The 12,053-nt window shown below is 41.4% G+C and overlaps 1 protein-coding gene across 1 annotated transcript in view; it reads right to left on the bottom strand.

The window, feature by feature from the left end:
• The window catches only part of FAM184B (family with sequence similarity 184 member B), a 149,802-nt gene that overhangs the window by 29,220 nt on the left and 108,529 nt on the right, over positions 1-12,053 (bottom strand). Inside the window, exon 8 of the mRNA XM_017958608.3 lies at positions 247-344. Coding sequence (XP_017814097.1) covers positions 247-344 — 98 coding nt within the window. The remainder of the gene's footprint in view (positions 1-246; positions 345-12,053) is intronic.

Below are 12,053 nucleotides of genomic sequence, written 5' to 3'. Positions count from 1 at the left end.
TTCTTTGAGCTCTAGGTTCTTAAGCTAAAAAATGGCTTCTCTGGGTTGTTGTAACAATTAAGTAAGATAGTTTATGTAAAGCCCATAGCTGTGCTGAAGACCTACAAGATATGCTTGTTGTCTCCCCCAGCATGCTGCAACGAGCAGTGATAAATACTTGAGAATAGAATGAATGAATGGATGAATCCTTCCACATCTGAGTCCTCATTCATTGGAGCACTCAGAAGTCTGCATGTCTTTCTGTACCTTTCTTCTTCATCACTGCTGGTTCCTTCTTCAGCTGCTAACTTATCTTGATACTCCTCTCCTCTCGGCGAAGTTTCATCCAGCTTCAAGCATGGATCCTAAGGCAAAAATAAAACATAAAAAGAGGCAAGATGAGCTTAAGTACAGCTTAATGATTCAATCTGTGGCTTATTCAAATCAGAGAGCAGAGGAGAGGGAGCCCTCAGCAACCCACAATCAGTGCCCTGCTTGCAGGGGATGCCAAGGCTTGTGATGATGACGTGACTAGAACAGTGCCTGGCTTACTGTGATCAATGCCAGCCCTGATCCCTGTATCCTGTTTTTCAGTCTATGAAGCATTTCACAGTGCTGACAAAACTAAAGCATAAAGAGGGGAAGTAACCTGGCTAGGGTGCCACCATCAGTGAGGAGTGGAAATGAAATATGCAACTGGACAATAGGACCTGGGGACTGAACTCTTGACCACTTCATGATATGGTTCCAAGCATAACCCTCAGAGAGGGCTTTGTTTCGTTGGTAAGCCTGCTGCACAGGGCTGTTGCGAGGACCTGAGAACGATGCTGGCTCATGGCTAGTGGTAAGTGTGAGCAACTAGTGTTACTATTACATCTGTTGTACAGTTTGTAGTCTGCTATGTCCCATTATGTAGAATCAGAAAACATGGAACTTGCTGAATGACCAGAAATGTGGTATGGGAGGAGAATATGGAAACTATTAGTTAACAGTGAGGCTTCTGAATATTTTATGAATTGAATTTGCTCATGTTATCATTCTTTCCTTCCCACAGAGATACACGGGTGTAAAAGACCTTGTTATTTTGATTTTTCTATTTGTCATAACCACACGGTCCATGAAAGCAGCATAAGACAGGGTAGGAATAGATTTGTCTCATGAAATAGTGATCATTGTAACGTGTGCTTTTCACTAACTAGTTGTATGGCCTTGAGCCAGCTTCTTCCCTTTTTTGGACCTGAGTTTCATCAGCTGTGAAACAAAGGGGCTGGCTTACATCTGTGGTCAAACTGTGTTCCAGGGATCCTGGGAGGTGTCTCGTGGTAGGAAGGGGCAGAGCTGAGGCTGGAGGGTAGAGCCTTGGGCTCCCATTCACCCTTGATCTGGAACTGCTTTGGTTGCCTTTCCACATACTGTATTGTCTATAAAAGGCCATCAATGTCAAGACCAGTGAAGACCTCCACACTGCCAAATCCAGTGGTCAATTCTTGGGTCTGTGCTAACTGGGCCTCCCAGCAGAATTGGAAATATTGATGATTCCTTCCTTTATGCAGCCTTCTTTCCTGGGCTTTCTCCTCCCCCCGCCCCCAGTTGCTGTTTCTCAGTCTTCTCTGCTGAAGTCTCCTCCTCTCCTGCTTCTCAAACTGCCACATGTCCAGAACCAAACTCTTGGTTTTACTCCTCCAAACAACAAGCATGCACTTGGCTCAGGGCTTTGCACTGGCTGTTCCCTCTTCCCTCTGATATTTGCATTCCTTGCTCCCTCACTTCACTCACTGCAACCAGGAGATTGTCTCTGACTTAAAGCTTAAGCTCTGCTACCAGACGACCTGTGTTTAAATGCCAGATCTTTTACTTATTAATGATGTGACCTTGGAAAATTACTCAGGTTTTCCCAAGGATTAAATGAGTCGCTAGAATGTAAAGTCCTTAGAACAGTATTAGGTACCTAAGGAACACTCAACACTCAAGTTTATTCCCTGGAATTATTATTTTTATTTTTATTTTTATTTTTATTTTTTGAGACAGAGTCTTACTCTGTCACCCGGGCTGGAGTGCAGTGGTACAATTTCAGCTCACAGCAACCTCTGCCTCCCGAGTTCAAGCAATTCTCCTGTTTCAGCCTCCCAAGTAGTTGGGACTGCAGGCATGTGCCACCATGCCTGGCTCATTTTTTAATTTTATTTTTTTATTTTTAGTAAAGACGCATTTCACATGTTGCTCAGGCCAGTCTCAAAATCCTGAGCTCAAGTGATCTGCCCACCTCAGCCTCCCAAAGTGCTAGGATTACAGGTGTGAGCCACCATGTCTGGACTGTTCCCTGGGATTCTTGTTCCCTGGATACCTTCTCTAAAATTCCAGCCCCTCTCACTCTGTTTTCCCCACCTTGCTCTATGTTTTTCCCAAAGTACATATCACGGCCTGACGTTGACTTGTCCACTTTTTAATTATGTTTCCCTCACTGGAAGGTAAGCTCCATGAGGGCAGGGACTTTGCTCACCTGTTTCCCTGATGCCTAGAACAGTGTGTGGCACATGTGAGTCATTACTAAACGAATAAGCACAAATATGTCACGGGCCACTCCAGGATAGCGGGAAGACTACTCTCTCCCATACTTACCCTATACTCACTTTTGTTGTTGTTTTTTTATTTGTTGTTTTTTTGTTTTGTTTTGTTTTATGATATAAGATTTCACTCTGTCACCCAGGGTAGAGTACAGTTGCGAAATTGTGGCTCACTGGAGCGTCAACTTCCCAGGCTCAAGAGATCCTCCCACCTCAGCCTCCCGAGTAGCTGGGACTACAGGTATATGCCACCATGCCCGGGTACTTCTTACATTCTCTGTAGGCACAGTGTCTTGCTGTTGTTGCCTAGGCTGGTCTCAAACTCCTGGGCTCAAATGATCCTCCTGCCTCAGCGTCCCAAAGTTCTCATATTACAGGTGTAAGTCACAGTACCCACCCTTCCCCTGCTTTACATCCCATGGAGAGAAGGGCCTAGGATTGCTGCATTGTCATGAAAATCCCCTGGGCATGTGGCTGGATGGTGGCGTGTGGAGATGGCTGTCGCCCAAACTTTGAGCGTTTTCCTGCCCTGCTTTAGGAGCCTTTATGATTCATAAGTTCAAGTTCTGTTTAAATCATTTGCATTGCCTCTAAATGTAGCAGAATACCATGTGATGCCCACTTCCAGAGAATCAGCAAGGAGATGGCACTTGGGTACCCACTGCCCACTGTGTTGGGAGGATCTGTCCTGGGGCACTCCAAAGTGATGGCCTGAGAGAGAGTAAACATCCGCTCTGCCTCCTGCAGCTTTTCTCCCTAAGCCCTTAACTTCCCTCTGGGGTGCATATGTTCTGAGTTAACTCTGCTAAGCCAGAAATACACTTCCCAGGACTTCCTTCCCTGCATACTCTGGACCATGTGACTTTGCATAAAATGTGGAAGATGGAAGTGAGGCAGCAGTCATTTCCCTGTTAAGCTTGGATGCTTGAATGCAGGGCACCTGGTGCTGTTGTAGCTTACACACATCATTGCTGATCTGCTCGCTCACCTTATCGGCCCGGGCAGGTTTTGGGCTCTCAGCTCCTTCAGCTCCTGCTGGTTTCTCCTTGAGTTCTCTCTATCCTGGGCCTGTGTGTGCAGCTTCTGGGGCAGCAGCCAGGCCTGAAGCTCCTCCCACACCCGCCAGATCCTCCTCAGGGTTCTCCCTATCCCTGGCCACGTGCATGTCTAGCTCCATGATGAAGGATGCCTGATTCTCCTACAGGTCACTGCATTAGCAAATGTGGAGCCTTGTTGGCTTCAGATACTGACACGGTTCAAGCCCAGCCTTGTGGGCTGCAGTTCGTTCTTGATCTTCCTCACTTCACTTCTGTCCTTCTTTCCTTCCAGCGGCCCACTCCGCTGACTTTAGTCCCACCACCAGGTAAAGAAGCAACAGTGGAATGTAAAGTGTTTAGCTGGCTCCTTCAATTATGCTAGGTCGGTTCCTAAATTTAATCTCATATCCTATATCATTCTTAGTAGCTTGTTTCTGTGATCAAACCCTAATTGATACATCCTTTAATCTCCAGATCCTACTTATTCTTTGAGGGCCTATTCAACTGTTACTTCCTCATGAAGGCTTCACAATATCTTTTGTTGCAATTACACCTTCTCCTCTTGAAGTTCCCATAACAATTTTTTGCTACCACAATTTTCTTTTTGTTGTTGTTGTTTTTTGTTTTGTTTTTGAGATGGAGTCTTGCTCTGTCATTCAGGTTGGAGTGCAGTGGTGGGATCTAGGCTCACTGCAACTTCCACCTCCTGGGTTCAAGTGAGTCTCCTGCCTCAGCCTCCCAAGTAGCTGGGACTACAGGCGAGCGCTACCATGCCTGGCTAATTTTTGTATTTTTAGTAGAGACAGGGTTTCGCCATGTTGGTCAGGCTGGTCTCGAACTCCTGACCTCAGGTGATCCATCTGCCTTGGCCTCCCAAAGTGCTGGGATTATAGGCATGAGCCACCGCGCCCAGCCTTGCTACCACAATTTTCTTACAAATACTTATTGATCACTTACTATGTGCCAGGCATTGTTCTAGGAACACATGAATAAACAAAACAACAAAAGTTTTTCTGCCTTGTATTGTTGTAGGAGCAATTTCTTTCTCCCTTCCTAAGTGAATGTAAACATAATCCCAGATATAATTTTAAAAATGTTATAAACCCTACAGCCAGGGACTGAGAACCTGCAGCACAGCTTTTTTTTCATAGCCTGAGTCCTCCCTCTTCATGTAACTAGAAACTAAAGTCAAGCTGTTTGACATGAACTGGTCACAGTGTCCAGTGAGGTTGGTTCATTGTTGCGTATTTTCAAACATGTTGTGACTAAACAGATTATAACCTACATGTGAACCAGAGGCTAAAAGGTCCTCCTCTGCCTCCTAGTTTCAGGTATTTTGGGCATAAAAAATATCTCAGAGATCTCTAATTCCCACAAAGCCCAGCAGTAAATATCATAGTCTAGAAGCAAAACAGCTTTGTGAGTTACCTGCCATAAGTTCAGGTTCGGTATAAACCTGGGGGAATCGCATGGTGAATGTGGAAGGAAAACAGATAATCAGATGAGCATACGTACTATTACAATATAAATATATAAATGATGTATGATTCAGTAGGTCCCTGTCTCAAAAGGAAAATTCAAGGTTACAAAGAAATTGTGTTCAATAGAAAGCACAAAATATATTGGCAAAACAATTCTAATGAGACCAGTAGTCAGAACAAACATGAACTGGCTAAGTTCTACATGGAGAGCTCTTCTGATGAAAGGAATTGTTCACTAAAATGCTCTAATAATGAAGCTATAGCCCTCTAACGACAGAGCCTGAAAACATAAGGCAAAATGTGTATCACTGTAGTGAGAAGTGGGACAACTTATAATGGGAGATTTTAATATGCATCTCTCAGAAACTGATGCATTAAGCAGACAAAATGAGCTAGGATGAGGAAGATTGGAACAAGATCAGTAAGCTAAACCTAATAGCTAAGAAATAAACCAATAGCTACTAACATTTATGTGAGGTCACATAGTGAATATATTCCAGAGCCAGGATTCAAATATGCGTGTTTTACTACCACACCAAGAATATGTGCTTTTTTCCTTATCTATAGGAACTATTTAAAATTGACCCTGACTTGGTCTACAAAGCAAACTTCAACACAGTTCAAAGTGCTGACATTTTATAGACTGTGTTATCTGATGGCACTGCAAGAACATTAGAAAGCAATAAGAAGGTAGGTTTAAAAGAATCAGATAAACTTCAAAACTCTGGGACACAGATAAGACATTACACTTAGAGGGAAATTTATAGCTTTAAATGTATTCATTAGAAAACATTCAAGAAGTTAGAAAATGAACAAAAGAATAAATCCAAAGCAAGTAGAAGAAAAGATATATGAGACAAAACAAATGAAATAGAAAAAACACATCTGACCAACACATCTAAAAGCTAGGTTTTTGAAAGGATGCATCGGCCGGGTGCAGTGGCTCAGGTCTGTAATCCCAGCACTTTGGGAGGCCAAGGCGGGCAGATCACGAGGTCAGCAATCAAGACCATCCTGGCTAACACGGTGAAACCCCGTCCCTACTAAAAATACAAAAAATTAGCCAGGCGTGGTGGCGGGCGCCTGTAGTCCCAGCTACTTGGGAGTCTGAGGCAGGAGAATGGTGTGAACCCGGGAGGTGGAGCTTGCAGTGAGACGAGATCGCGCCACTGCACTCCAGCCTGGGCGACAGACAGACTACGTTTCCAAAAAATAAAAGAAAAAAAGAAAGAAAGAAAGAAAAGATGCATCAAACTTCTGGCAAGCCTGATCAAGGAAAAGGGGAGAAAAAACTTAAAGCAACATGAATAATGGACAAGGATCTCATGACAGTTATTAGAGATTAAAAAGAATTCCAAATGTACTCTGAGACAACACAGGGCCTATGGAAGGGAATCTGCTGGATGTAATTTTTGGGCCATTTTATTGGCCACAGCTATATTTAAAGGAGTCCTGGGCAGGAGTCCAGAAAGAGGAGAGGACTGAAAATACTAAAATGGCTGATGCACCCAGATAACAACACTGGCCCCCAGCTACACTGCATTTGTCTATTTCTCTGCATTTTCTCATGGATGCATATGACTCTATGAAGTAGCCAGGAAAGGCACTGCCATCTTTGATTTACAGATGTGGAACTAAAATTGGAGAAGTCCAGCCATTTGCCTCAGGTCTCATGGCCACTGGAGGGTGGCACAAAAAGTAGAGCCCTATATTTTCTGATTCTCATCCACGTAATTCCATGTCACCGCACTGACACTCAGCTGGGCTGTTTTGACATGATTGTCACCTACCAGCATCAAGGCCTAAATGGATATGAGTTCAAACCATGTTGTGCAAATACCAAGTATCTAAAAAACTGCGACTCAAAAATCAACCTGAGAGGAGTAACGTCAGCAACATGGCAGAAGGAAGTCCTGATCCCTTTTTTCCCCAATGAGCATATCACTTCAGCAATTCATGTACATATTCCCTTTGTAAAAAATCAGAAACTAATCAAAAGGCCCCTGCACCCCAGGAGAATGCAGAAACAGACTCACCAAAGCTGGTAGGGAGATTCAGAACACACTCTTGTCAAAGATGCTGCCCCTGGCGAAGTACCATATGATCACGAAGAGACTCCCTACACCAGCTTCAACCAGAGGAGGAAAGGAATTAATTGGCATGTCTAGCACCCCAACTTTTCCAAGGGGGAGGTCCCTAGAGGACTAGCTTTTGTCTTGCTGCTGTTGGAGCTCTATAAGGTCCATTACAGTCTAGCCACTTGGAAGAGAATGGAGATAGAAACTTGGCCTGGTAGATACCATAGCTCCTCCTAGGCTCAGTGCAGAGTGAGCAAACGAAAACTGCAGCTTCCTGCTTCTTACTGGGAGGAAATGAGTTTGTAGAGACCCCCATTACCTGACCAGGCTCATTGATGGGGGATTCTTTTGTACAAGATCAACCTGGGAAGACTGGGAGAGGTGACTGCTTTGTCTAATGCATGGACACCAGCACAGAGAGTCAAGGAAAATAAAAATCAGGCAAAGATGTTCCCAACAAAGGAACAAGATAAATCTCCATAAATTGACCCTAATGAAACAGTTCTATGATTCACCTGACAGAGAATAAAAATAACTCTGATAGAGTTGCTTACCAAGATAGAACAATGAATGAACAAAGTGAGAATTTCAACAAGGAGAGGAAATATTTTTAAAGTACCAAAGGAAATCATGGACCTGAAAACACAGTAACACAATAACTGAAACGAAAATTCACTGGCCGGGCATGGTGGCTCATGCCTGTAATCCCAGCACTTTGGGAGGCTGAGGCCAGGAGATCGAGACCATCGGGGATAAAGCAGTGAAACCCCGTCTCTACTAAAAAAAAAAAAAAAAAAGAAAATGCACTAGAGGAATTTAACAGAAAACTATATCAAGCAGAAGAAAGGATTAGTAAACTCAAAGACAGGTCACTGGAAATAATTCAGTCAAAGATGCAAAAAGAAAAAAGAAGAGAGAAAGGACAACAAGGCTTACTTAAATATAATGACTAAGAAGTTCCCAAATCTGGAAAAGGAAATAAGCATACAGATCAAAGAAGCCCTAAATACATCAAATAAGATGAACTCAAAGAACCATACTGAGATAGATAATCAAATTGTCACAGGTCAAAGACATAACATTTTGAAAGCAGAAAGAGAAAAACTATTTGTTACATATAAGAGAATCCCCTCATAAGACAATGAACATTTTTCAGCAGAAACCTTGCAGGCCAGAAGGGAATGGGATGATATATTCAAAGTGCCAAAAAAATGCCAACTAGGAGTATATACCTGGGAAAACCCTCCTTCAAAAATAAAAGAAAATTTGCTTCCTCTTGACTGATTTGGATGCCCTTTATTTCTTTTTCTTATCTGATTGCTCTGGTGAAGACTTGTAGTACTATGTTGAAGAGGAGTGATGATAGTGGGCATTCTTGTCTTGTTCTAGCTCTCAGAGGAAATACTTTCAACTTTTTCCTATTCTACTGAATTTTTTCCATTCAGTAGAATGTGGGTTTGTCATAGATGGCTTTTATTGCATTGAGGTATGTCCTTTGTATGCCAATTTTGCTGAGAGCTTTAATCATAAAGGGATGCTGGATTTTGTCAAATGTTTTTTCTGCGTCTATTGAGATGATCATGTGATTTTTTGTTTTAATTCTGTTTATGTGGTGTATCACATTTATTGACTTGCATATGTTAAACCATCCCTTCATCCCTGGTATGAAACCCACTTGATCATGGTGAATCATCTTTTTGATATGTTGTTAGATTTGGTTAGCTAGTATTTTGTTACAGATTTTAGCATCTATGTTCATCAGGAATATCGGTCTGCAGTTTTCTTTTTTTGTTATGTCATTTCCTGGTTTGGGTATTACGGTGATACTGGCTTCATAGAATGATTTAGGAAGCACTCCCTCTTCCTCTGTCTTGTAGAATAGTGTCAATAGGATTGGCACCAATAAGGAACAGTCAGCAGAGTCAACAGACAACCCACAGAGTGGAAGAAAATCTTCACAATCTATACATCTGACAAAGGACTAATATCCAGGATCTACAATGAACTCGAACAAATTAGCAAGAAAAAAACCAAACAATCCCACCAAAAAGTGGGTTAAGGACATGAATAGACAATTTTCAAAAGAAAATATACAAGTGGCCAACAAACATATGAAAAAATGCTCAACATCACTAATGATCAGGGAAATGCGAATCAAAACCATAATGTGATACCACCTTATTCCTGCAAGAATGGCCATAATCAAAAAAATTTTTAAAAATAGATGTTGGCATAGATGCAATGAACAGAGAACACTTCTACCCTGCTGGTTGGAATGTAAACTAGTATAACCACTGTGGAGAACAGTGTGGAGATTCCTTAAAGAACTAAAAGTAGAACTACCATTTGATCCAGCAATCCCACTACTGGGTATCTACCCCGAGGAAAAGAAGTCATTATAGGAAAAAGGTACTTGCACAGGCATGTTTGTAGCAGCACAGTTTGCAAAAATGTGGAACCAACCCAAATGCTCATCAATCAACGAGCGGATAAAGAAACTGTGGTATATATACAATGAAATACTACTCAGTCATAGAAAGGATGAATTAATGGCATTCGCAGTGACCTGGATGAGATTGGAGACTATTATTCTAAATGAAATAACTCAGGAATGGAAAACCAAACATCATATGTTCTCACTCATAAGTGGGAGCTAAGCTATGATGATGCAAAGGCATAAGAATGACACAGTGGACTTTGGGGAGTCAGGGGGAAAGGGTGGGAAGCTGGGGAGGGATAAAAGACTACAAACGGAGTGCAGTGTATACTGCTCAGGTGATCAGTGTACCAAAATCTCATAAATCACCACTAAAGAACTTACTCATGTAATCAAACACTACCTGTTCACCAAAAACCTATGGAAATAAAAAAAAATTTTAACAACAACAACAAACAAAAATAAATGAAAGATTTTCCCAGACAAACAAAAGTGGAGGGAATTCTTCATCACTAGACCTGCCTTACAAGAAATGCTAAAGGGATTTCTTCAAGTTGACATTAAAGGATGCTAAACAGCAACAGGGTAGCCTAAAAATATGAAACTCATTAGAAAAGGTAAATATATAGGCAAATATAGAACTATATTACTGTAATGGTAGTGTGCCAATCACTTTTAATTCTAGTATAAAAGTTAAAAGACTAAAGTATTAATAATTACAAGCATACCTCAAAGATATTGCAGGTTCAGTTCCAGAATACCACAATAAAGCAAATATTGCAATAAAGCAAGACACACAATTTTGTTTCCCACACACATAAAAGTTATGTTTACATTTTACTATAGTTTATTAAGCGTGCAATAACCTTATGTCTAAAAATACATACCTAAATTTAAAAGTACTAATTTGCTAAAAAATGCTAACAATCATCTGAGCCTTCAGTGAGTTGTAATCTTTTTGCTGTGAAGGGTCTTTCTTCAATGTTGATGGCTGCTGACTGATCAAAATGATCATTGCTGAAGGCTGGGGCAGCTGTGGCAATTTCTTAAAATAAGATAACAATGAAGTTTTCCACATAGCTTGACTCTGTCTTTCACAAAAGATTTCTCTGTAGCATACAATACTGTTTGACACTATGTTGCTCACAGTAGAACTTCTTTTAAAATTCGAGGCAATCCTCTCAAACTGTCACTGATCTTTGTTTTTTTTTTTTTTTTTTTTTGAGATAGAGTCTTGCTCTGTCGCCCAGGCTGGAGTGCAGTGGCACTATCTCAGCTCACTGCAAGCTCTGCCTCCCAGGTTCACACCATTCTCCTGCCTCAGCCTCTCAAGTAGCTGGGATTACAGGCGCTCACCACCACGCCCAGCTAATTTTTTTGTATTTTAAGTAGAGATGGGATTTCACCATATTAGCCAGGATGGTCTCGATCTCCTGATCTTGTGATCTGCCTGCCTCGGCCTCCCAAAGTGCTGGGATTACAGGCGTGAGCCACCGCGCCCGGCTGTCACTGATCTATTAACTAAGTTCATGTAATATTCTAAATCCTTTCTTGTTATTTTAACAATGCTCACAGAAGTCTCATCAGGAGTAAATTTCATCTCAAGAGACCACTTTCTTTGATCATTTGTAAGAAGCAACTCCTCATCCATTAAAGTTCTATCATGAGATTGCAGCAATTCGGTCACATCGTCAGGTTTTACATTTCATTCTAGTTCTCTTTCTGTCTCTACATAGTTACTTCCTCATTTGAAATCTCAAACTCCTCCAAGTCATCCATGAAGGTTGGAATAAATTTCTTTCAAACTCCTATTGTTGTTTTTATCTCCTCCCACAAATTATGAATCATGAATATTATCAATGGTTTCTAGAATGGTGACTTCTTTCCAGAAGGCTTTCAATGGGCTTTGCCCAGATCCATCAGGGGAACCACTATCTATGGCAGCTATAACCTTATGAAATGAAATGTATTTCTTTTTTTCACCCTCTCTTTTTGTGCTAAAACATCTACTTCCTAAATAATAAGACTTCAAAGGAGAAATTAATCCTTGATCTATGAGCTACAGAATGAGTATTGTGTCAGCAGGCATGAAAACAACATTACTCTCCTTGTACCTCTTCATCAGTGCTCTCGGGTGACCAGGTGGTCAGTGAGCAATAATATTTTAAAAGGAATCTTTTTTTTCTGAGCAGTAAGTCTTAACACTGGGCTTGAAATATTCAATAAATAATACCATAAACAGATGTGCTATCATACAGGCTTTATTGCTTTACTTATAAAGCACAAGTAGAGTAGATTTCACACAATTCTTAAGGCCTCCAGAATTTCTGAAATGATAGATGGTCATTGGCTTTAACTTAAAGTCACTAGCTTTATTATCTCCTAACAAGAGAGTCAGCCTGTCCTTTGAAGCTTTCAAGCCAGGCATTGACTTTACCTCTCTAGCTATGAAAGTCCTAGATGGCATCTTCTAATAT

The sequence above is a fragment of the Papio anubis genome, chromosome 3 (genome assembly GCF_008728515.1).
Source record: "Papio anubis isolate 15944 chromosome 3, Panubis1.0, whole genome shotgun sequence".
NCBI classification, from domain to species: Eukaryota; Metazoa; Chordata; class Mammalia; order Primates; family Cercopithecidae; genus Papio; species Papio anubis.
The sequence above is the reverse complement of the archived record's forward strand: the minus strand, read 5'-3'. Positions and strand labels throughout refer to the sequence as shown.